Source organism: Nelumbo nucifera, chromosome 5 (genome assembly GCF_055504915.1).
Source record: "Nelumbo nucifera cultivar China Antique chromosome 5, China Antique-T2T, whole genome shotgun sequence".
In the NCBI taxonomy this organism is placed as follows: Eukaryota; Viridiplantae; Streptophyta; class Magnoliopsida; order Proteales; family Nelumbonaceae; genus Nelumbo; species Nelumbo nucifera.
In genome coordinates this window covers 47,532,252-47,559,715 of record NC_142653.1, presented here as the reverse complement: position 1 = coordinate 47,559,715, position 27,464 = coordinate 47,532,252, and the positions used below count along the sequence as shown (strand labels likewise).

Here is a 27,464-nt window from a genome sequence, read left to right as displayed (position 1 = left end):
GGGTGCATTTACTCTACAACTAAAACTGAGGAACAGTATGGGAGAAAGAAGTTAGATACAGTAGTAACTCTCCAACTGAAATTGAGAAACCGTGCAGGAGAAAGAGGCTAGAATGGGTTGCCCCAAGTGGGAAGTACAAAAAAAAAGAAAAGGAGAAAGTGTAAAATAGAAAAACAAAGAGAAAACTTAGGACTGAGCCAACCAAGTTTACCTGTTCCACCCCAAATTTGTCATCCAAAACGAAGAGAAAACTAAGAGAGAGAAAGAGAAAGAGAGAGAACTGAAAATTTTTGGAAGATTTTGAGAGGGACGATTTTCGGAAGGAAAATACAAAAAAAAAAAAAAATAGAAAGCTGGGATCGAGAAGTTCTTTGGGTGCTTTCTTAGTATAGTGTGGTGGTTAATTTCCTATTATATCATGATTAGAATGGTGAATGGTTTTGTCTCTAGTTATGAAAGGTGGAAAACAGATAGAGGGCATGCTGAGTTTTCAACTTTTGAGACTTGAAAAAGGAATGAAGGGTGGGTTAAGCCCATATGATGTGGCCATCTTTATTTTAATCTATACTCTACATAATAAATTATAGATATTTAATTTGCTCAACATGAATTAAAAGAGGAAAAATTTGTTTAATTTGTTGTTTTCTGTCCTATCACCTTGTGATACTACATCGAGCTGACGATGATGACGACAGCATTTTTGACGTGGTCGTCAGATACAAGGTCTGGTTGCCAAAATAAATGTGGGAATATTGATATCCCATACCCATTTGGCCTAGTGGGAGATGATCCAACCTGTTACAAAGATGATGAATTTAAGTTGTTCTGCAACACTGCCGTTGATCCTCCCCAATTGACGATTTATAGCGGCAGTGACGATTACTGGATTGACCATTCCATTCTGAATATATCACTTGAAGGTGAACTGATGACCTCCATTTGGGGAGCTGTCATATGTAACATGGAGGCAACAAAAGGCCTGCGGAGCGGCATTAGTGTTAAATATAAATTTCCAAACACATACAGGCTCTCCAACACTGGCAACAGATTAATCACTGTTGGTTGCAACATGTATGGAGCTTTGTTTGGCGATGTAGGCTGTCGGTCCTTATGCCAGAAAGATGTAAAAATTAAAAATTCATCCTGCGGTGGCTCTGGTGGTTGCTGCCAAACAACGATACCAAAGGATCTTAATGAGTTTCTACCTTCCATAGGATTCTTTTCTGGCTTCGCACAAAACTGGAATATCAGCAGATGTGGGTTCACCATCTTGTCCGATAAGGACTTGTTTGCATCACAAGTGTCAGGTCTTTGGGATGTAAGAAACGACGTGGAATACCTTTTGAACATTGGGATCAGGTCTTCGATGATATTGGACTGGGCAATTCGCAACCAAACTTGCGATGAAGCACAAAGAGGTGTGAGTAGTGGTTATGCCTGCGGGAGCAATGCTTATTGTATCGACTCCACCAATGGCCCTGGATATCTATGTCATTGTCTCCAAGGTTACCAAGGGAACCCTTACCTCTCCAATGGATGCCAAGGTATGCAATCTCAATTGTTCTCTGTTTTTATTTATAGCCACCCAAACTCTCAATCTTGTTTAATTAATTAATTTGATTAGAAGGCTCTATTTTTTGATTCACAGCGCTTGACAGGTCAAATACAAAAAAGACATGTGAGAAAGGAAGCAGAGATTATGCATGCGGAAACAACACCGACTGTTCTATCTCCAACAACAATCCAGGTTATATATGCCACTGTATGCAAGGCTACGACGGGAATCCTTATCTCCCTGATGGATGTCAAGGTAATACATTCTTTCTGCTCTTTTTCATCATCAAATTGCACAGTTTAATCTATGCAATTGTTCTCACATATATAGAGAGGATCGTTAAGACAATATGTTTAACACCTACTCTTTCAAACCGCACTATATTAAGGCATATATGCATAGACAGTATATTCAGTAAGCAACATGCATCTGTTGTAGTAGAAGCTAGGCTCCGGTACATTGATTGGGTACCAGACCGTGAAACAGTGCTCTGTTTAGGAATGTATTTTATTTTGTACACATTAAATTTGAGTCGAAATAAAATTTTCACAATTTTTTTCAACTTGCAGTCTATTATTCATGTTAATTTTCTGTTATTATTTTTTTATTTTTTTCTAAATTTTCTTAATTTAGGAAAATTGGAAAAGAAAAAAATAGGCCCAAATTGGGCCCAACCTACGATGCCTCGGTTCCTTAGGAGGGGCACCGTGCTGCCCAAGCACAACCCACCAAGGCCTGAGGCCTGGCATAGCACAACATAGATGGCGTCTAGGCCGCCTTCAATCTGTGTCATGCTGTCACGGCATGCTGTCACGGCATGACCCACAATCTACCTGATTGAGTTGAGCATATGCCTTTCGAGCTAAAGAGCTCTCTGCCCCTGTTGTCACCCCCGTAGAGATAATGGTGATGAATCTAACAAGAGGGGGGTCTTGATCACCTGGAGCTTCAGCATTGCTGGGGGATGGCTTTGTCGTGGTCTAAGAAGTCGGCAACGTATCTTCCGGTCTCTATCCTCGTCATATGGTGTCCTCAATTTAATTGAAGAGCTCTCTGTAGTCCTTGGTGTCATGGGTATGGTCGCAGTGGAATCAATAGTATTTGTCCTAACATCTTTGTTCTACAATCTCATCTGCTCTGGCCAGTAGATGTAATCTCTATACTTCACCTGCTATCGGCTCGTGGAGTGTTAAGTAGCATGTACTTTCTGAAGTTTCATAGATTGGACCTCCAACTATGATAATGCTACCTGTCCAATCTCTTACTATCACAAACAAACTGACGATCATCTCCATCATTGCATTTTGGAATCATGCCACTATTCCTCAACTTCTCTCCTACTGGCCTGCACATACTCCATTAATGTACTTGTCTAAACATAAGATAAGCTCAGACATGTCGTTCATGCATGAGGGCAGCCACCTTGACCAATGGGTCTAAGTCCTACATCTGTATAAACCCGATGTTGAATCTTGATAATAATTCTTAGAGGGACTCGTAGCAACCCTCTAGTGTCATTGGTTGCTAATGTACAAGGTGAGCATATCTTTGAATTGGCTCTAGGAGCTTAGAAAATGAAGTAGTACTAGAGCAGAGTACCATTCATAGGTAGCTCCCTTAGGACTCACGAGGCTTAACATCCTCACCCACGATAAGATATTAAATTTGTGCATTTTCCATTAATTCAAACTTTTGGTATATTGGTAAGCACTTGATCCTTAAGTCATACTTCGTATTAGAGCATAGGTTGCAGGTTCAAGTCCCCTAGGTAATGCTAGGGGAGAATTGTTAGTTAGGCTACAACTGTCTTCATCCCTTAGGCTGCATTTGTTTTAGGTATAAATTCAGTTTTACACGTATGGGAAATGTGAATCGATTTAGTTATCAATGGAAATTGGGACTGGTAGATTTTGAAAATTTACACAGACCATATTTGGTTGTTAAAGTGTAAATTTGGTGAGATGGTGCAGAGGAGGAAAAGATGATCTACAGAGGAGGAGGTAAGCAGGAGAAGAAGAAGAAGAAAAAGGAGGACGAGAACAGAGAAAGAGAGAACAAAAGAGAGACAGATGGTGAGAGAAAGGTCGGAGGTGGGTTCAGATCTGCCATTGCCAACAGCGGTGACAGAACAGAGAGAAAAATGGGGGGAAGAAGAAGAAGAAGAGAGAGAGAGTGAGAGAGAGAAAAATCACCACTGCCGCTACCGCCTTTGGTTCAGATCTGCTCTGGGTTCAGACCGGAAATGCCTATCAACAAACTCGTCGACTGATAATGTCTTTGAAGATTGAAATATAAGGGTATGATCTTTGGTAGCAATGTGGATGGCCGTTGTCCCCAAGTCAACTCCTTGTTAATGCAAATGCTAGTCTCCCTCTCCACACTTGACAAATGACTAATCTGAGAGCAAAAACTGTCTCTCATCTCCTACAGAATGGTTGTCTTCTGGGAAATGGATTAATAGAATAAAAGAATGGAAATGAAGGCATAGATTAAGATAGAAGAAAGAAATCTCACTCGGGCATGGTGGGTGTCGAACCCAGAAGCATCAAGGGTGTCATGGAGGATGAACTGGTTGTCTTGGGTGAGGTTCTAGCTCTGGCATTGACAAATGAGGCGAGGTGGAGACGATGACAGAAATGGAAGGTGCTTTGGGAAGTTGGAGCGAGAGGAAAAGGTGAAGAGGTGAGAGGGGAGGAAGTTGTTGTAGTCCATGGAGTCAGAGTACTCATGGCCCCCATGTTTCAAGGACGGAGGTGGCTTCTGGATTGTGAGAAAATTTCAGTCTGTCAGAGAGAAAGAAGAATCATGAGAGAAAAAGGAGGAGGAGAAGTAAGGGTGGCCATGAGCCAAGCTCTTCACGAGCTACTTGAGTTCGGCTCGACCCGGTTTCAACTAAGCTTCGAGCTAAGCCCGAGCCTAATAGAGCTTGACTCATGAGGCTCGCGAGCTGACTCAAATATATAATAAATTTATAGAAAATAATATATATAATAAAAATATTATAATTATTAATTTTTTAAATATTAAATAAAAATATTTATATATTATTTTTATAAAACATTTTTTCTCAAAATGAAGATCGAGATCGAGCCTTGTAAAATAGTCTCGAGCTGAGCTCGAGCCTCGTACTATTCAGCTCAACTCGACTCAAATCCACCCCTAAGGAGAAGAGAGAAAGAGAGAGAATGAAAGAGAGACAAATAGTGAGAGAAAGGTCAAAGGCGGATTCAGATCTGTCACAGCAACTGGTAGCAATGGTGATGATGGAACAAAGAAAGAAAGAAGGGGGGAAGAAGAAGAAGAAGAGAGAAGGAGAAGAGAGTGGCAAAGAGGAAGAAAGAGACATTAGTTTTACATCAATAAATTCAATGTATATATTACATCGATTATAGGTGTAAAGAAAATTCAAAATGAACTTTTACACCAATTTATGGTGTAAAATTAACTCTTTCCAAATGAATGTAAAACCGACCAATGGTGTAAAGTTTACCCTAGTTCAAATTTCCACCCAAACAAACGTGGCCTTAAGGCTCGCAGGGCTTAACATCCTTACCCACTATAAGGTACTAAAGTTATTTTTACACCATCAATCATCGCTTGATCCTTTAAGTCATACCTAATTGTTAACCTTATGTGTTTTGATGATAACAACCTCATTGATAGTATCAATGGATTTAGAATTTAAGTATGTTGATAATTCAAGTGATTTCATAAATAAGCTAGAACCCAACCAAGAAATGCAAATCTACTCTCATGGACAAGAAGTGAAGAAATCAAATTTTAGGAGTTTATGAAGTTTGTTTTTACATTTATTAGGACTCAATGTAATAATATGACATGATGCACTACATGGGTTAGGTACAGAACTATTTTGGTTTACTACAAGAATAGAGACTGATGGTTAATTTATATAAAGTTCATAGGCTTTCATTAATAAACTCTATTTTAGACTAAAATGTGAAAAATCTATGTTTGGAAGCCTAAGGATTTGATTATCAAACTTTAGGAGTTGATTGGTTATTGTTCTATGTTTGAGGCACTAGATTGGTTATTGTTCTATGTTTGAGGCACCCTTAGTAGTTGACTAATTGTGATGATTGATATTAGTGTCACCTAGTAGTTGACTACTTAGAAGGTAGTAGTCGATTGCCCAAGGTTGTCAAGTCTGGGGTCACACTAGCACTAACCAATGGTCAACTATGTGTGACAACCAAGATGACCTTGCAAATAGTAGTCGACTATAAAAAGGTAGCAGTTGACTACTAGAGAAAAGAGATTCCTTCTCACACATAGTAGTAAAACTATCATGGCCTAGTCGGTCGCCTACCTCACAATGAGAATGAGATTTTTTTGACCATTTGAAACACCGATTATCTCCTCTTTGGATAAACCATTAATTTTATTGAAAAATTCATTTTTGAATATTTCCTAAAGGAGGAGAAAGATCATCCTCCAATGGCTCAATAATGGTTACAAGTGCTTTTGCATTGATTCAAAGTTATTTAGGTAGTGTTTCAAATGAAGAACAAAAATAGGAGAAAGATTTGGAAGTTTTTTGAGAAAGAAAGTCCAAAGAAAACAAAGCAAATAGAAAGAGAAAAGTGTGAAGAGACTTTGTGCTAAGAAGAGTTTCATTCTTGAGAGAAGAACTATTTGTGGTTGATTATTTCTCACCAAGCATCTTCTCTCTTTTCTAGTTTCACTACCAGTGCATTCTCTTGCATTTGTAATAGTTTAATTATATATTTCATATCAGCCTTCTAGAGGAATTTTATTCAGTAAAATTATTGTTTATTTTTATATTTGTTGTGATTGCACATATGAAGCCATTCAGTTATTGTAAATAATTTGTTCGCATTTAAGAAGTCCAATAAAATAGTGGAGTTGAAACTCTCATAAGGTGTGCCTGAGGAGTGGATATGTAGGTTAAGAACAAATGAATCTCTACAAATCTATATATATATATATATATATATATATATATATATTATCTTGGGATCAATGCATATATTATTAGTTCATTTGCTCTCTGTTACATTGTTTTTGCATTCTTGATAGATAAGGAAAAATAGGCAATATCCTTTTAGAACCCAATTCAACCCACTCTTAGATTGGGCCACACTTGGGTAACAATGAAGGCCATGCACATAATGGCATCGATGGCACTATGGAGCATCACTAGAGCCTTGAATCATTCTAGGTGGTTAACAAGGTCTATGGTGCCATCATATTTCTTGAAATGGGGCACTTTAAACTTGGTCGGGGAAAGATCCTCCAGGATCTCCTTTGTAAATACTGGTTCCTTAATCACATGGACTTTTGTAGAAGTAGCTTGGTGGCTCTAGTTATTCCCCATTTGGTGCATCTTTTTGCGCGGTCTTCCAATTGTTTACAAGTCAGGTAGACCAATTTTCAGTCTATTCCCATTTGGTTTACAGAAGATCTAACCGTCAAAGGCCAAAGAGCCGAAAAGATTCGAGAAGCCCATTTTGGTCTAATTCTGGGAAGCTCCAAATGAAGCTTTTCATGTCTTTCACATTTTATTCTCATGTGGAAAGACATGGAAAGACACACGAAAAGACGTGTATTTTCCAAACTAGTTTTGGGCTCCTCAGATCATCATGCAAAAGCTCAATATGTTCTTTCATTGTCAGAGCTACTAGAAGATCTTCCCAAAAAGACTTACCAAATGACCCCTTATACTCTTTCTAACCTGATGGCTTTTCTCAATTGCATCAAGCCTTTGGCATATGTCCTGGAGTTATTAAGCCAATGTTGTGTTTTTCGTGGCTTAGTTTTAGGGATGGGTTGTCCCTTTATCCTTAATTAAGCTCGATGTAGAATGAGGACAGTGGGGTTGGACTTGTGGCCCCAAGCATTCCTTGGCTGGAATTTAAGAATTGGAGTGATGCAACTGTTGGGCATTTCGAGGTTGACTTTGGTGGGGGTTCTCTCTTCGACAAGTTGAAGGAGGTCAACCATGCTGATTCTGGCTAACAACCGATTGGTCAATCATTTGAGCCATTTTTTCTTGCATAGTCTGGTTGCTCAATTGAGGCAACCCACCCTAGATTGTGGCCAATATTGAGGACCTCGACCCATTGTTGGAACATGGTAAACTACTCTTTAATGATGAGCTAATTCTTATATCCATGGGGTGAGAATGCAGTTTTTCTAGTTCACAAGCCCGAGTGTCATTGCCAAAGCAGCTAGAGTGGATTGTGGAGCATTTCTTAGGAGGCATTGTCATCAAAAAGGAGAGTGAAGGTGGCTTTTTGTTTAGTTTTACACAAACAAATGCCAATTTGATGCTTTCCAATCTAGGTGGATGAGAAGTAGAAAAATTTGTCGCTGATGAGATGGATGAGGTAAATTGGATCGATCCAACAATTTGTGCATACAAGAAATCAAAGGCCTTTGGAGTAATTTCCCAAAGAGGAGCACTCTAGTGCTCATGTCAATAAGAGAGTAGGGTGGTTAGCTAAGTCAAGCTGTCATAATTATACAAGCTGAAGAGCTTATGAACATGAGAGAAATGTAGAATTTAAGAGTTGGGAGTGTGTAGATATCTTTACCTTGGGAAATGTGCCCTTATATGCTTAAATTTGGATTAGCTAAATGTGATGTCTATTTAGCAGGTTGTAGAACCAGCAATAATGTTTCATGTTAGTAATAAATTCATAAGCCCCATTATGAAAGGTGCAGATCCCATGTATTTTATTACTAGCATGGAACATCATTATCATCGATTCCACAGCCCATTGAACATATACATCGCATTAAGATAATCTTTTTTCATGACCTAACTGCTCCCATTGGCTGAAGTCGTGTGGCACTCACTTGGCCCTCCAAGCAAGCCAACAAAATTGCACGCCCAAGACCCTTCTTGCTAGGCCGCTTAAGTGCTAAGGACACACACCAAAGCACACAAGAGCACATCAAGTATTGTAAGAAGAAATTGTATTGCACTAGAAGAAAGCTTACAACTCAATGAATGCTCTTACAACTTGGAAGCCTATTGCAAATGAAGGAGAGATCCCTTATTTATACACTACCCCTTCCAGGAATCCTCTAGAACTATGTACAATTGGAATCATGTAGAAGCACATCTAGACCATTCTACTTTCTACACTCTTTTAGAGGGATGCCTTCTCCATAAGATCTAAGAATACTCTAGAGGAAGTCTTGATTGCTCTCAACCCCTCTAGGTTGTTCCACACATACCCGAATTGTTCTACAAGGTTCTAGAGAGTTCCCCCAGCACCTAGCCCCTTCTAGGTACATGGAGAATACTCCAGGACACCTTAGAACGCTTTGGAATACTCCAGAAACATGCAGAATCGGTTAGAAACCTCAAGAACCATCTACAAAACCTCTAGCCAAGCACCATATTGTGTCACTCCGTGACTTTCTCCCCCACCTGATTGTGTAATGCCCTCATTGCACTCAGTTCGCTAGTGCATCCCATTGTTTGATCAAGTCCTCGTCGTCGGTTGCAATCAACTCGTCTACTCATACATCTGATGCTTATGATGTAGGAAACCCCTTCCACTTAATTGCATACTCCACCCATGGAGTTACCAAAGTAAAAGTGGCCATGGTTTTAGCAATAATCTTTTCAGGTTCCCTGCCCTTTGGATATGTGGCCTGCATTGCTGCTATAGCTGCCTACTTGCCCCAATCTTGATCATTTACCTAACCCTATCAATGTCCTTGCCTCAGCCTCTGCCTTCGCTTGTTTCGACATACACAACTTTGTCCTTGCAAAGGACCTGCTTTCCGTATTGTGCTTCCCTTAGTTGTTTATCCACCCCTGGACTAGATTGGCCCCCATGGCCTTGCCCCACACCTACTTGTAAGGCTGATAACTTCTTCGCTGTTGTGCATGTTGAAGAAGTCCATACCTAATATCTTCTAGTAGTCATCCATTGGCACCACGGTCACATCTATGGCACCCTGCCAGCTCCCTAGCTAGATGCTTACCCCTTGAACAATGCCCTCGATCTCATGTTCTTGGGAATTAATTTCCTTGATCGTGTCCATGCTCTTTCTAACCTCTAAGCCTATGCGCTTTGCCTCCCCAATTGAAACAAAGTTGTGAGTCACCCCTGTGTCGATCATGGCCTGGGTCTTCTCACCATTGATCAATGCCTCAACATACATCAGCCTTGACCTAACCATGGTCTTGGCTACTCCCTTAGCTGGCTTGTCCATCTTCTTAACACTACAAAGTAACTACAGTGACTCCCATCTTGGCCTCCCCATGATCGTCTTTCTACTCCCCATCTGTGCCACTAGTGTACTAAGTGACCTCCCCTGACTTAGGCAGGTTGGTCTTGCCATCCTGAGGTTTGGTTTGGGCCCCCCTTGCCTTGGTAATCACTTTGCATGCCCCAATCATCCCTATGGTTATGGTGAATTCCTCCACCTATGTCATGGCCACTCCTTGCAAACTTGGGCTCCATTGAGCTACCTATGTTGCTCTCCCCCAACTTCTTTGCCTCGGCCTTGGCAGTGGCTAGATCTTGCATGCCCCTGCATTGCAACTCAATCTTTGCCCACGATTGGAGTCTATCCATGAAGTTGAACAACTCCTTGTCATCCATGTCAGGTATCTCAAGCATGAGTGTGGAGAACTCCCGTACATAGTCCCTAATCGACCTAGTATGCTTGAACTTCCTCAAATTGCACCACGCCAAGTACTGTACATTCTTTGAATAGAATTGGCATTTCATGCCCCACTTGAACTTATCCTAAGTGTCAATGTGACACTACCCCTTCTCCATGTCTGCACATGCCACCTCCACCATAAGGCAGTTGTGTCGGTTAAGTACCTAGTGGCAACACGTACCTTGACTTGCTCATCCCTTATGTACATGGCTTCAAAGTACTGCTCCATGTGCCATAGGAAGTTGTCCAATGTCCATGCATCCCTGACACCATTGAAGTGAGGTGGCTTAGGTGCCCTTACCTTTGGCATGTCCCGTAGAGTCCCCACCTCATCCTATGTTAACAGCTTCTTATAGAGCACCACGTATGCCTTCAGCTTGTCCACATTAGCTTGGACCTTGACCAGGCTTCCCATCATCTTGGCTTCCAGCCTTTCCCACTTCTTGTCTTCCACATTCCAAGCAAGATCTATGACCTCTCCCATGTTTACCTTGAGCTCCACCAGCCTACCCTCCAGGCCATCAACTCGACTACCCATGTCTGTGAACTTGTCTTGCATGTCTCCCGCGGCAAGCTCCAACCTCACATCCTAGCCTCCAATGCAGCAATGAAGTCCCTTGATGCTTCCCTTGTTTCCTTTGAGTGGCCCTTCTCCCACTTGTGTGTCTTGTTATTGTCGAGTTTGTCCAACATTATGTCCACACACAAGCTCCCACGCACTCCTAGCAAAGTTGCTCTGATACCACTTATCATGACCTAACTACTCCCATTGACTAAAGTTGTGTGGCACTCACTTGGTACTCCAAGCAAGTCAGCCAAACTGCACGCCCAAGACCCTTCTTGCTAAGTTGCTTAATTGCTAAGGACATACACCAAGACATACAAGAGCACACTAAGTATTAAGTATTATAAGAAGAGATTGTATTGCACTAAAAGAAAGCTTACAACTCAAAAAATGCTCTTACAACTTGGATGCTTTCTACAGTTTGGAAGCCTCTTGCAAATGAAGGAGGGGACCCACCCCTATTTATACACTACCCCCTCCAAGAATCCTATAGAACTATGTACAATTGGCATTATCGAGAAGCACATGTAGAATATTTTACCTTCTACACTCTTCTAGGGAATGCCTTTTCCATAAGATCCAAGAAAACTCTAGAGGAAGTTTGGATTGCTCTCAACCCCTCTAGGTTGTTCCACACAAACCCGAATTATTTTACAAAGTTGTAGAAAGATCCACCAGCATTTAACCCCTTCTAGACACATGGAGAACACTTCAGAACACCCCATAACACTCCAGAACACTCCACAAACATGTAAAATTGGCTATAAACCTCAAGAAACATCTAGAAAACCTCTAGCCAAGCACCCTATTGTGTCATTCCATGACACTTTGTTCTTACATACCTTCTAGGGAGTGCCCTTGTACTATTTTCTAGTGGGGACCCATTGGTCTACGGAGCTACCAATGGTTGAGTTAGGGGTTTGCCAAGCAAAGAGTTTTGGGCTATTTAGGTGGGTTTGGTTAGCATTCCCCCCATGCCCTTCTCCTACTAAGGATCGTGGTGTGTATCAATGTTAACTCTTTTGACCAGATGAGCAAATGCCATCTCAAAAGTCTCCTTGTTTGCTTTCAACTATGTATCAATATTCAATTCAGTCACGTGTCACTTCTCCAAATTATCCACGTGTGCTGAACTTGAGTCATGACCACATCATATGCTAAGTTCTGTTGTACATGAACTCTTTTCGAAGCAATGATGGTCTAAAGCCATTCCCAAATATTGGATTTATTAATCCATTGAATGAATGGGTGTAGCACTATACGTAGCTTCAACAATTGGCCCAAATGCAAAGGTGCGAATTCAGGCATGCCAAAGAGTCCGAATCTCCTACACTCGAAGTTTTTGGGCGGGGTGTACTTCCAATAACAAATTAACATGTCTTCTGTTCAGAGTGTGGACACCCACACGTAAGGAGTGGGATTAAACGATGAAACTTCCATTGGATTAATATTTTACTTTTTAGGGGTTCACAGTAAGGGCAACTTTTCGCCCTAAAAACCAATAAAAGATAATATTTTTATAAAATAATAGAAAAAAGTTACTTTTTTTTTAATATCAAGGAAGGGCAATGACACTGTTCATTATCTTCCTCTACGTCTACCCGGTTTCAGCTCTCCGTCACCACCCTCGTCAGATTTCTAGATATTGAGGTCAACTGCTCATGGAATCCTATAACCTCCAACTCAAAGTGGTCTCCTGCAGACATCTGAAGTCCTTCAATTTCTTCCAGAAGCTTTCCATCTATGCTGTCATCTCCATCGTCAACGATGAATCATGGCAAAATCAATCACTTCGGTTGTAGAAGCAGAAAACACCAATCAATAGAAATGGAGACAAAAACCCCAAATGGAATCATGAGACGAAATTCGATCTCAAACATATCTCCTTTCTTGATTGCGATAACGTCTTTATCAAATTTGATTTGCACTGCAACGGTATCATCTTCGGATATAAGAGCATCGAAGAAGTTTGTGTCCCGTTCAAACATCTCGTGGATGAGCTTGATGAATCCATTTGGTTCGTTACTTATTAGGTTCGGTCTATTTATGGAAAACCAAATGGAGTTTTGAATTACTCTTATAAATTGAATGATAAAGGGAAGAAGTATCCGGAAAGCAAGAATGAGAACGGTGGCTTTCCAGTGCCATCATTGAGGCTCACTATCCATCACCTCACATCAATAACCTCGCATCGGCAATTCATTATCTATACCCGGACATAAATTTTGTACCACCGCCGACAATCGGAATTCATTATCAGACCCTAGTGGAGGTTTTGTTGGGTAGAAACCAAGTTTAGCCACAAACTATTTCTCTCCCAAATAACCAAACTTGTAGATATTCAGCTAGCACAATCACAAGCAAGATATCAACCAAAAACAATCATAAGCCAAGCAAAGAGAGACGCACGATATTTAACGTGGAATACCCCTCCAATGTGAAGGGTAAAAACCATGGGGCCAAGGAGACCCAACCAAAATATCTACTAATAACTTGAAGTAACAATTATAGCAACTCAAACACCACAATATACTCACAAACTTAGAGCAAATACAGATTCTCAAACATATACACAAGAATAACAAAAGCAGTGAAAAAACAGTTAGAAAATCTCACAAACGTGGCTACTGTTCAGGCCACAAACTTCCAGTGCTCCAAATCAGATCTCCACTGTTCAGATAGTAGTTCCACGAGTTCCGAAGAAGCCCACCAAATTTCAGCCAAATCGGACCACAGATGATCCTTGATCAGAATGTTTGATGAAGACTACCGCAAGCTGTTTTCTTTTCCCAACCAGCTGCGAGTTACTTCTGTTCGACCTCAAATAACCGACGATTCCGAATATCGATCAAAGATCCAACCGTTCATAATGCGGAACATTGAGTCGTCCACCTACTATCCAAGTTTCAGATCAATCGGACAGTGGGTCAGAAAGTTTCGACCGTTTTATGAACTCTGTGCATTGAAAATCTACAGCACAGTTTTTTTGATTTCTCTCTTTTTGCTCTCTATTTTCAACACACTCAAAGATCAGATATAACCCTAGTTTTGAAGACAAAAACAATGGGCTGAAGGAATATGGGTTGTAACATGGGTCAATGTCTCATAATGGGCTGGACCCAACAATTCTCCCCCTCCAGCCCATGAGAGAAGGGAGACACTTCAAAAAGCAACTATCCAAATTTAAGGCTGACTGCTCGGGCACACAGTTCAAGCATCTCTTGAGGCACCACTTTTGTCATCATGTTAGCAGCATTTTTGTCAGTGTGAATCTTATCAAGTTCAATCAACTTGGAGTTCAAAACATCTCGAATCGAATGATACCTTACATCAATTTGCTTCGATCTATTATGAAATGTTGGATTTCTTACCAAGATGAATGACACTCTGATTGTTATAATGTAGTATGTACCTTTCTTGAGTGAATCCAAGTTCTTACATGAATTTCTTCATCCAAAGAAGCTCTTTACAAGCTTTGGTAATAGCAATAAACTCTGCCTCGGTGGTGGATAATGCAATACAATTTTGCAATCTAGATTTCCACGCCACAGCTCCCCCTGCAAAAGTAATCAAATAGCCTGATGTAGATTTCCTTGAGTCCAAATCTCTGGTCATGTCTAAATCTATATAACTAACAAGCACAGGTTTTTCAGATCCAAAACAAAGCTTTAAACCGCTAGTACCACGGAGATATCTCAAAATCCATTTCACAGCATTCCAATGCTCTCTACCTGGATTAGCTAGAAATCTACTAACCACACCAACTGCATGAGCCAAATCTGGCCTCGTGCAAACCATAGCATACATTAAGCTTCCAACTGTAGATGCATAAGGAACACTTTGCATGCCTCTCTTTTCTTCATCACTAGAGGAAGACTGTCCATTACATAACTTAAAGTGTGCAAAAAGAATCACTAGAGGAAGACTGTCCATTACATAACTTAAAGTGTGCAAAAAGAGGCGTACGTACTGCTTTAGCATTTTCCATGTGAAAACGCTGAAGTAAATTTTCAATGTACTTTTCCTGAGACAGCCACAACTTTTTAGCTTTCCTGTCACGTGAAATTCTCATGCCAAGAATCTGTTTCGTAGGCCCTAAGTCTTTCATTGCAAAAGACTTGCTCAATTCATGCTTTAACTTGTCAATTCTGGAAGCACTGTGACCAACAATGAGCATATCATCAACATACAACAATAAAATAATGAAATCATTATGAGAGAATTTCTGAAGAAATACGCAATGGTCAGAAGTAATCTTCCTATAGCCTTGTTGAATCATGACAGACTCGAACTTCCTGTACCATTTTCTAGGAGTTTGTTTGAGATCATACAAGCTCTTCTTCAACTTACAAACAAAATTCTCCTTTCTTTTAATTACAAAACCCTTAGGCTGCCCCATATAAATTTCTTCCTCCAAGTCACCATGGAGAAATGTCGTCTTCACATCATTCTGCTCAACTTCCCAATCAAGACTTGTAGCTAAACTCAACACAGTACTGATAGATGACATTTTCACAACAGGTGAAAAAATTTCTTCAAAATCAATACCTTTCTTTTGACTGAAGCCCTTGACAACCAATCTAGCTTTGAATCATGGTTGTGAATTGTTTTCCTCTGTCCTCAACCTTTAAACCCATCTATTATTTAAAGCTTGTTTGCCCTTAGGCAACTCTACCAATTCAAAGGTGTTGTTGTCATACAAAGACTTCATCTCATCTTTCATAGCATTGAGCCACTCATTTTTGTTGTCACTTTCAATAGCTTCATCATAACATTCAGGTTCCCCACAATCAGTCAAAAGAACATATTGGTCAGAAGGATACTTGGTGGAAGGTTTTCGGTCTCTAGTAGACATTCGAAGTGAAACATCAGATGGAATAGTAGAAGCCTGATGTTGTTCAACTGCATCATCATCTAAGGAAACATCAAAATCCTCTATACTATGTTGATCATTAGCTTCCACATCATTCTCAACCACATCTGGTACATGTGTCAAAGGAGCTGGGTCAACATCAGTCAAATCACTACTACTCTGAGAGTTACTTGCATTCTCTGCCTTATCGATGTCTTCAATGGTATGGTCCTCCATGAAGACCACATCTCTGCTTCTAACGAGTTTTTTTTCAACTGGATCATAACACCTGTAGCCAAACTCATGTTGACCATACCCAATAAAGATGCACTATCTTGCTTTGATATCTAACCTAGACCTCTCATCTTTCGGCACATGTACAAAAGCCTTGCATCCAAATACACGCAAGTGATTATAAGAAACATTCTTCCCATACCAAACTCTGCCAGAAACATCACCTGCAAAGCAACAGTAGGGGACAAATTAATAACATGCGCAACAGTGAGTAATGCCTCACCCCAAAATGATCCGGATAATTTTGCCTCTGAAAATAAGCATCTGACTCTTTCCACTAGTGTTCTGTTCATCCTTTCTACAAGACCATTCAGCGGAGTAGTCTTAGGAGGTGTTTTCTGATGTCTAATGCCCTACTGTCTGCAATACACATCAAATGGACCACAATATTCATCACCATTATCAGTGCAAATGCGTTTAAGTTTCATTCCTGTTTCTCATTCAACTGAAGCCTAAAAAACTTTAAACACATCAAGCACCTGATCTTTGGATTTCAAAACATAAACCCAAAGTTTTTTTGAATGGTCATCAATAAAAGTAACAAAATAAAGTGCACCACCATGTGTCTTTACCTTTAATGGACCACAAACATCTAAGTGTACTAATTCAAGAAACCTTCTTTTCCTGGATGGAGGATGACTCTTGAAAGAAACCCTTTTTTGTTTCCCCGCCAAGCAGTGAATACATCTTTTCAGCGTCGCACCTTTCAAACCCGACAAAACATTTTTCTTGGCCAAACAATCAAAGCCCTTTTTCACTTATGTAACTAAGCCTCTTGTGCCATAATTCTAATAATCTGTCACCATTAACTGCATTCACAGAATTTGCAAAGATAGAAACATTCATCAAATATAAGTTAGAAACTTTGTTACCTTGGGCCACAACCAGATTTCCTTTATTGAGTTTCCATTCTCCATTGCCAAAGAAGTTATAGTAACCATCATCATCAAGCTTTCCTATAGAAATCAAATGTAAGTGAACACTAGGAGCATGCTTAACATCATCCAATACTAACTTTGTTTTGTTGCTGGTCTCTAAGCAAATGGTTCCAATGCCTATTACCGATACAACTGCACCATTCCCCATCTTCAAAACCCTAAATTCTCCTGAAATATAAGATGTGAAAAAATCTTTTATTGAAGTCACATGAAATGAGGCACCACTATCAATCACCCAACTTGTCTCATGACAAGCAACATTTGTCAAGTTATCATCATAAACAAGAACAAGATCATCATCAGTGGCAATAGCAACGTGATCATTATTTTCATGTTCCTTTTTCCCTTACTTATTATTAGCACTCTTATTTTCTCTTTTCCACTTGTAACAATATTTTTTTATATGTCCCATCTTTCCACAATAATGACACTCAAGATTTTAGTGTCTTGATCTTGACTTGCTTCTACTTTTAATTTTACCCCTTTCATTTTTATGTTTGCTTCTCCCCCTATTTTTTTGTGACAAGAACCTCAGACTGTGTAGATGAAGCTTGAGACATTCTTCTCATCTCCTCATTCAAAACACTACTTTTAACATATTCCAAAGTCACATTACCATCAGAGGTAGAATTAGCAAGTGAAACATGAAAAATTTCCCAAGAATTCGGTAAAGTGGCAAGCAACAAGAGACCTAAAATCTCATTATCCAATTTTATGCCCATACTTGACAATTGATCAATCACTCCTTGAAATTCATTCAAATAATCAGCCATGGAGTTTCCTTCCTTATATTTGAGCTGCATCATTTTCTTAAGCAAAAATAACTTATTATTGTCAGTCTTAGAGGCATATAAATTCTCAAGTTTACTCCACAATAATCTTGCATGTGTCTCATGTTGAATATGATTATACACATTTTCATCAACAAAATGACGAATAAATCCACATACTTGTTCATGCTCAAATGCCCATTCTTCATCACTTTTGGATTTAGGCTTTTAAGAAGAAAATACAGGCAAATGCAAACTTTTAACAAACAAAAGATCCTTCATCTTGTTCTTCCCAAATGATAAAGTGTGCCATTCAAATTTATCATTCTACTTGTGCTAATATCCATAGCTACACCAAATCAATCAATCTGGCTCTGATACCATTCTGTTGGGTAGAAACCAAGTTTATCCTCAAACTATTTCTCTCCCAAATAACCAAACTTGTAGATATTCAACTAGCACAATCCCAAGTAAGATATCAACCAGAAACAGTCATAAGCCAAGCATAGAGAGACACACGATATTTAACATGGAAAACCCTTCCAATGTGAAAGGTAAAAACCACGGGGCCAAAGAGACCCAACCAAAATCTCCACTAATAACTTGAGGTAATAATTACAGCAACTCAAACACCACAATATGCTCACAAACTTAGAGCAAATACAGAACAGTCTGAAAATCTCACAAACGTGGCTACTGTTCAGGCCACAAAATCTCACAAACGTGGTTACAGTGGGTACCACTACCAGGTGGGTGTGGGATGACAGTCAGGGGCAGACTTTACTGACACGTGGGGAGAGTATTTACGAGACAATGGAGACAATGGAGAAAACAAGAGTAAAAGTGAATAAAAAAGGAGTGGTAGCCGATTCTGGACTCCAAACAATGGAACCCTCCTTCAAGTTGATATTGAAATATTCAAGTTCGGGATGAAGAAAAACCTGTGACTTGGTTATTTGAATCTTGCTCTTGACCATAGGTGGAAGAAGAAGACTCGGTTTGAACTGAAACTAGAACAAAACTCAGATTTGTTTTGAATGAAACCTCCAAATCCCGCTCTTGATCTAGAATAAAACTCGTAAATGAGTGTTTTTATATAGATTTTTTGCCCTTCGCTGAAGCTTGAAGGAGGTCTTCTTCTGATCGTTAATGGCTGAAGCTCGAAGAAAGGGTTTCGACATTTGGAACAAATGTGAACAAAAAGAAGTGTTACTGACACTGAACTCCAAACAAGGAACTGACACTGAACACAATGACGTGTTCATTTGTTATTAGAAATGAACCCCGCCCTCATATTTCGAGTGTAGGAGATCCGGACTCCCAAAGGCAGTGATTCTTGGTTTCAACCATGCACCAAAACCGTGTGTCATTTGCAAAAGTGAACTCTCTGGGAGGGCTTTCAAGAGTGGTTTTTAGATTTATGAGGTGGGAGTCAAACAGCTCGTAAGCTGTCTGGTTATTAAAAGCCCATAAAGCCCAAAATAGCAGTCTTTTAGGCAGAAACAGGGCTTTCAACTGTTGTTGCTTCTTTTAGTGGCATCTCCAAAGCAGGTCAGTGAAAGCAGTTCAAAGAAGCTTCAGCCCTCTCAAACAGGCACCTAATCCGACCACTTTAGCGGTAAAATCAGTGGCACTTGGCTCTTAGATGAAATCAGGATGTGGTATTATGGAGACCCAATTGATACTTGTTACTACCAAACTTAACTGATTTTACAAAGGTGGAGTCATGATTTTTGGTAAGGGATCAAAATCTAATAAACATGGATTAGAGGGGCCAATATTTAATAAACATGGATGGTAGAGGCCAAAATATAAGTCAAATATAAATAGGATTATGGGAATTTTAAGTCCTAAAGGGGCCATCTGGCCCATGTCTCCCCTGGCAACACCCTTAATTGATCCAGTGGATGACTCAAACCATATTCATCAACTGCTATTGGGTATGATTGCTACCTTATGATTGAATTGGATTGGTGTTACAGAGTTGTGTGAGTGAGATTTTTCTTAAATAGGACATAATATTTACAATTTTCAAAGCATACGTCATGCAGGAAAATGCTGTCGCCATAGGCATCATTTGCATCACGTAATCCAAGTTTTTCTATCGACTATTAGAAATTATACTCACTTATATAAGCTTGTAATATATTATTATCCATGGGATCATTTAATCTTGGTCATACTTTATTTTATATATTTCAAGCAAGGGTTCAACCATGATATCGGAAAAACTTGTAGCCAGTCAACTCAATATCATAACAAAAATTTTTGATCAATCAAAGCTTTCCGTGAATTTTGATGAAAAAACACTTGATTGGTTATCACTTTCGTGATGCCAGTCGATTGGTTAATAAATTCTTTTGGCATCATGTAGTTTGCAGCATCATAGTGATCAAAGCCCAGGTGGTAGTTATCAAAGCTCACTGGGGGTTTCAGATCATTTTAAAATAACAGGGTTGAATGTGATTCACTGTATATATGAAAATTTCACTGTTTCTCTTCCCTGCGGGAATGGGAATCCCACTATATATCACGATAATCATCTTATCAAATGGGGAAGAATATGAATAGATTCTCGTAACAAAAGGGAAGAAGGAAATTCCACAAGAAAGAAAGCTTTAATATTACAGTACTGTGTTGTTTCACCTCATCTTACAACAATACAATTGATGGGAATTTTGAATTTTTAATGTCAACACAGCCCTCTCTAAATCGCCAGAGACCAAGCCGGGCTGCCAAAGCAAATGCGGTAGTGTTAACATCCCATACCCGTTTGGCCTCGTTGGAGACAATCCTACCTGTTACAGAGATGAATTCAAGTTGTTCTGCAATACAGCCACTTACCCTCCGCAATTGATAATGTACAGAAGTCAGTTCAATGACATGTTGGTTCTTAACATATCGCTAAAAGGCCAACTGACGTTCTCCATGTTTGCAGCGGTAAAATGTTACAAGGAGAAGAATGTAGACCCAGCAGAATACACTATACGGACCCTACTGCCAAATGCGTACAGATTCTCCAGCTCCCTGAACAAGTTTACGGCCATTGGTTGTAACACACAAGGTGTCATGTCTGATTACATTCAAAAGAACAACTTCCACATTGGGTGCATTTCATTCTGTCCTTATGGCACGGAGTTGACGAATGTATCTTGTGATGGCATTGGATGCTGCCAGACCGTGATACCAAAGGATCTCAGTTCATTTCTGCTATCGCTTCGCAGTTTTAGTAACGAATATAGTACAGCCTATACTCAGAATATCAGCAAATGCAGCATTGCCTTTCTGTCCGACCAAGACTGGTTTCTTTCAAATGCATCCAATATATGGAATTTGAGTAATCAAGTGGATTACCTTGGAAATGTTGGGTTTAGAACTCCAATAATACTTGATTGGGCAATTCGAAACAAGACCTGTGAGGAAGCCCAGAGTGTACCGTCTGATTATGCATGCGGGAACAACACTGATTGCACCAACTCCATTAATGGCCCTGGATACCTTTGCAATTGTAAGAAAGGCTTTCTCGGCAATCCTTACCTCTCTGATGGGTGCCAAGGTAACTATCTTAAATTTTATTTTTATAGTTTCTTCTTTTAGACTGAAGCAATTAATTTATTATTATACTATATGCCACACATAAATTCTTTCCTTTGCTCCAAACCCATTCCAAACAAAAAGAAGAGGCCCACTTAGGTTTGAATAAATTTCAGTAAATGGATTAAAATTTAATTTTAAAAGCCACTTAGCTAGGTTCATTTAAAATACTAAGAGTTTATTAATATAAAAATAATTTCTTTAAAAGCTATCAAAAAATAATACAAATTTATCTCACAATACATAACCCAAAAATAATATTTTGACTGGACTTAGACATGCTCTCCCCAAATGGTTAGTATCATGTTTCTGGCTGACCTCTTGTGCCAAGTTATTCTATGCAAGGCACTCAGAGGTTTGTGGTACCAATAGCTACTTTTATTTAAAACGTCATTAATATTTTGCTTGGTGGAGACTGTTTTCATTAAATAAAAAGGAATGTTTTTATTAGAAACATAAATCAGGGGTTGTCAAGAAACATCATCAACAATTTGATGTTTCTTGTTTTGCGAGGCAAAGTCTGAATGTCCTGATTGATGTGGCACTGGCATGGTGCTAATCTGAATTAAAAAAAAAAAACACCAGACAGAATAATGAATAACAATATGTATGGGATTAAAGAATGGGTTCTCAGTCTACTGAGACCTATAAGGTAATACAATTAGACTTAGAGTAGAATACATTGAAGATAATTAAGTTGAGAAGGTGGTTAGGATAAAACAGAGATAAAGCCCATATAGAGCCCAGTTTGTTTGGCACGTCTCGGACATTTCATTATCACTTACATGCCCCCCTCAAGTTGAACTAGTCCACCATGGGAGTTCGCATGGACCTAGCATCAGCAAGATCGGCTTTCTTTAACAGAACAACTATGCACTCACAAGGAGGTGGGCATGCTTGACACTTGAACACCAAGGAAGAAATGGAGATCCACCAAGTCCTTGATGGCAAAGCTAAGCTCTTATATATATATAGAGAGAGAGAGAGGAGATGACGGACCGGAAGGCAGAGGCACAACTCCCAGTGATGATAATGTCATTGACGTTGATCAAGACGTAAATGATGGCACTAGCTGAAGTCTAAAGGAAGAGAGATGGATCACATGTGCAGCCACGGAATCCCAGTTGCAAGAGACAAGAATATAGCCAATAGAACTAGGCCCATTAGGCCTATTTGAGCCCATACAACCCTTCATGTAATTTGCAAACAAAGTTGGGCTTGGAGGGGTCCACAAAATTGGGCAGTTACGCGATATAGATCTCCTCACAAAGAAACTCATGGAGAAACACATTGTGAATGTCCAATTGTTTGATGGGCCAATGATTACAGACAACAAGAGAGAGTACCATTCTTATTGTGATGGGTTTAACTACTAAGCTGAAAGTCGTAGTATAGTTAAGCCCATAAGCTTGAGTGAACTCTTTGGTCACTAAATGGGCCTTGTAATGAGCGAAAGATTCATCAAAATTCTTCTTTAATTTAAAAATCCACTTCCACCCAACAATATTAACCTGTGGAAGTGGTGAAACAAGTGATCACATGGAATTCTGGACGAATACATTGTATTCACATTGCATGGCCTAACGACACTCTGGGAACTTGGATGCAAGGGAGTAACTAGTGGGCTTGGTGGTGGCAGCATCGACAAGAAGAGCTTCAGGCATGGCATGGCATAATGAGTTGCTAAATTGTCTAAAATGTGAGGCAGGTACCGTAGGCATGGTTTTCAAAATCGGACCGGGCCGGAAAAATCAGGAATCGGCCACCTGACCAGTTCCGTTTTCCCTTAAACCCGCTTTTCCCCCTAAAACCATTGATTTTGGTCAGTAAACTGCTGAATCGGATGGTTAATCGTCGAACGGTTTTAATCATTTTCTAATTTTTTTAATTTTTTTTTTTATTTTTATTATCAGAACAGGCTAACTGTTCGGGTCGAACGGTCAGACCATTTGAACCGGTAACCGGACCCCTGACTGGTTTGGTCACCGGTTCGTTTTTAAAAACCATGACTGTAGGTGCTCATCGTACAATATCAGCAAGTCGGAGAAACCTCTGTGGTGGTGAGTGTGTGATCAGAATCATTAGTAGATGCATGTAAGACGGGCTCAAATGGGCCTGGGTGCAATAAGAGCAGAGACTTCAGAAGTAGGTGCATGTGCATTTAAGATGGGCTTAGATGGACCTGGGTGCAATCTAAAGAACCAAGAGAAGTTACAACATGACTGGTGTTGGGCCTAATGGCAATAGGGTGCAAAAGTTGAATTGGCGCCCCATTAGTGGAGGGGCCCATCGAAGGAGGTGCAGATCACTAGGGACCTGGAAAAATGGCACAGAGATGTATGTGGGTAAACTTGTAGCAACTAGTGGAACAGAGACTTCAACATACGAAGAACTTTGTATCATCAAACCTATTATTACGAGAGACAATTACCTTACTAGCAGATGGTAAAAAGCACATGTAGCCTTTGTAAAATGCACTATAACCAAGAAAACAAAACAACCAGTCCATAATTGAAATTTATTCTTATTGTAGGGCCATAATAACGGGTAGCAATAGGGATGGCAACGGGGCGGGTATGGGCGGGGCACGCACTCCCCGTCCCCGCGGACCCGTTCCCGAAATCAAGGTGAAGATTCAATCTCATCCCTGGCCCTGTCGGGGACGGGGAATCTCCGACATGTATCCGCCCTGTCCAAAAGACAATTTTAATAGATGCATCAGGACACATTTTAGATATGTATAAATATGTTAAAAAATTCAAAAAAATTATAAATTTTATATGATTGTAAATAAATCATTTAAATGTAAAAAACCATAATTTAACTTTTATATAAAATGTGATATATCGATACATAATTAGTAGCCATTGAAAAATGATGGAATAACCACAATGTGAAAAAAACAAACATAACTAATATACATCAATTTTCAAATAACCGATATAATTATCTTAATATTTATTAATATATAAATTTTAATAATTAATTTCAGCATTTATTAGTAAGCACCACTAAGAAAAGAAAAACAATTGACTTAAAACTAAAAGTGCATGTAATTTCACCAAACAAATTGGATTTGTTTAGTGGTGAAATTATGTGCATTAAAATCTGGTGACTAGTGTTTGAGGCTTACTATTGTTAATGTTTGTAGTTTTTACACTAACAAAACGAAATTAACGAGAGAGAGAAAGAGAGAGTCATTAATTTATAGAATTAATGAGAGATTTGTAATTAGGCACTAAAATTCAAATTTAAATTTAAATTTACCTTAAATATATGAGTAATTAACTAATTAATGAAGAAGTTAAACTTAAATAGATAAGTAATAAAAGACATTAATGAGAGAGATTCGGTATTAAATATAGATTATTTGAACAAAAGTCGGTTTGTATCGGCATATTTCGGGATTGTATCGACCGATACAAATTCGAAACGGTCCCATACGAGCACGTATCGACTGATACAGATCCGAAACGACCCGATACGAGACCGTATCAGCCGATACATACGAAAAGCTACGGAACACATGAATTTTACATGTTGCGTATATCGGTTTCTTATGAACTTGATATCATCTCTACAATGTGTCGATCGATCGATGCTTACGCTCAACTATCTCACAGAGCAAACGTATGCATACCGTTTCGCTTGTATTGGTACTGTGTTTTTTTTTATAGTTAGTTTAGAAAATTGTGATTAATAAATTTATTTAACAATATTTATCTCAGATTTTATGTCTCATTAAAATAAGAGTTTTCTTCTCTGACTTCTGACATTTTAGGATTTGATGTAAAATCTATAGCACATATAATATTATAGCTAATGTTTTGTTTATTCTCATTCTTTTGCTAGACATAAATGAGTGTGAAGATCCAAGTAATAATCTTTGTGTAGGCGTTTGCACTAATACAATTGGATCCTACCATTGCTCTTGTCCCAAAGGTCGTTATGGTGATGGTAGGAAAGATGGCCAAGGTTGCAAGAGTAAAGTTTTCCCTATAATCAAGGTCATAGCAGGTACCTGTTCTTTGTCCTAAAGTCTTTTAAATACATTTTGCTCAATCAATCACATTAGTTGTGGGCCTTTGCATGACAAAACAAAGGAAAATTTTTTCGTGAATGTTATAGGGCCCATTCCTGACTATGTCATGTTATACACCTTTATAGGTAGTCGGGGGTTTCATTGGGTGGCTTTATAGTTCTTTGGGCGTTTCTGGGCCTGGGTTCTGTGTTATAGGGCCCATTCCTTTGTGATGTTTTTGTTTTTAAATAAATTTCATATCTTAACTTTTCAAAAAGAAAATTTTCTTTCTGTAAGCATGTTGAAAGCAACTTTCTCCCTTCTCTAGTTGCATCATGCATGCTACACCTTAACACATATTGTGAGGATAGCAACATATAAAATTATATTTTTGTAAACCATAAGATGTAACGTTTATGGTAGTATAATGGTCTTTTATATTATTAATTGGTATCTATTTCTCATTTATATCATATTGACATGTATTTTGGAAATATAAAAGATATTAATATGGGTTCTCATATTTGCATGTAATAAGGGACAGGCGTATATTGGACCCTCTAACAATCACCATATATGACTCCTTTCTCTCCTATCGCAATTCTATTATCCAATAATCAACATATATTTTATGCAGGAATAAGCTTTGGCATCTTGGTTTTACTCCTTTGCATTTCTTGGTTATATTTCCTTACAAGGAAGAGAAAACACATGAGATTAAAAGAGAAATTTTTTGAGAGAAATGGTGGCTTGCTTTTACAACAGCAGTTATCTTCAATGGGAGGTTCAAATCTCTTAAAGATCTTTTCATCTAAAGAGCTAAAGTTGGCAACCAATAATTATAATCAAGAATGCATCATAGGTCGAGGTGGGCAAGGCACAGTATACAAAGGTGTTTTACCTAATCATCAAGTTGTTGCCATTAAAATGTCTAGAATAATGGATGAGAGCCGGATTGAGCAATTTATAAATGAAGTTATCATTCTTACTCAAATTAACCATCGAAACGTGGTAAAGCTTTTGGGTTGTTGTTTAGAGACTAAGGTGCCTTTATTAGTTTATGAATATGTCTCCAATGGAACCCTTTTTCATCATATTCATAAAAAGAATGGCATCTTTCTTTCATGGAAAGCCCGACTAAGGATTGCAACAGAAATTGCTAGTACACTTGCTTATTTACATTCTGCAGTTTCTATACCAATCATCCACAGAGATATCAAATCCACAAATGTGCTATTAGATGAAAATTGTACAGCAAAAGTTTCTGACTTTGGACTTTCGAAGCTACTTCCTATGGATCGAACTCAAATAACCACATTGGTTCAAGGGACCTTGGGTTATTTGGACCCAGAGTATTTCCACACAGGTCAATTAACAGAGAAGAGTGATGTTTACAGCTTTGGAGTAGTTCTTGTTGAGCTCTTAACAGGGGAAACACCTCTTTCTTTTGAAAGATCACAAGAACAACGAAATCTTTCTGCATACTTCATTTCATCAATGATGGAGAACCGTCTCTTTCAACTAATTGAAAGTCAGCTTTTGACAGAGGACAATATTGAAGATCTTCTTGTAGTTGCTGAGCTTGCTAAAAGATGCCTCAATGTAAAAGGTGAAGAAAGACCCTTTATGAAAAATGTTGCATCGGAGCTACAAGGATTGAGGTTAGAAAAGCACCCATGGGTTCAACCAATAGAAGAAGAAAGTATGAGCTTATTATCTAAACCCATGGAACGCTATCATGTACCACTAAGACAACGTGTTGGCGATACATCTATTCAATCTTCTTTGGAAAAAGAAATGATATTGTCGATGAGTTTCCCTCGCTGAGCTGACCTAAGGAATTCCATAGGTTTAATCCTATATGGTATTTGTAAAAAATGTGTTCCTATGTTTGTTGAATTCAAAAGAAAATTCTATATTTATGGATAAATAACAAAATCTGAGCAGTCTTCCTTGCACATAATCGGAGTTCCTTTTTTTCTCTTCTGATTTGCAGCTGTTGTGTAAGCATTTTATTAGCTCAGCTCGTTTTGATAATGGTTATGTTCCAAACATATCCATTGGCATACAACCCCAAATTGCAAAGTCATATATATTAATTACCCACGTAGAGCTCTAAACTCTAGTTCTGATACAGCCTCGTATATAAATGGCGATCTTTGGAAGCTGAAAATAGATTTTGAATTGAAGAACTTCCTACCAACA

At 39.0% G+C, this 27,464-nt stretch overlaps 1 protein-coding gene and 1 pseudogene across 4 annotated transcripts in view; both read left to right on the top strand.

Moving 5' to 3' along the window:
• LOC148791542 (wall-associated receptor kinase 5-like) overlaps nucleotides 1–27,217 on the top strand; it is a 32,280-nt gene extending 5,063 nt beyond the window's left edge. The window contains exons 3-7 of one of the 4 annotated variants that reach the window (XM_088888614.1): nucleotides 696–1,544; nucleotides 1,649–1,810; nucleotides 20,583–21,200; nucleotides 25,091–25,255; nucleotides 25,897–27,217. In XM_088888614.1, coding sequence (XP_088744740.1) covers nucleotides 696–1,544; nucleotides 1,649–1,810; nucleotides 20,583–21,200; nucleotides 25,091–25,255; nucleotides 25,897–27,086 — 2,984 coding nt within the window. In that variant the 3' untranslated portion in view covers nucleotides 27,087–27,217. Of the gene's footprint in view, nucleotides 1–695; nucleotides 1,545–1,648; nucleotides 1,811–20,345; nucleotides 21,201–25,090; nucleotides 25,256–25,896 lie in introns of all 4 variants that reach the window. The other 3 variants (XM_088888613.1, XM_088888612.1, XM_088888611.1) reach the window with 3 other exon arrangements.
• Nucleotides 1,817–20,332, top strand: LOC148791543 (protein SRC2 homolog; annotated as a pseudogene).
• Nucleotides 27,218–27,464: the final 247 nt, after the last annotated feature.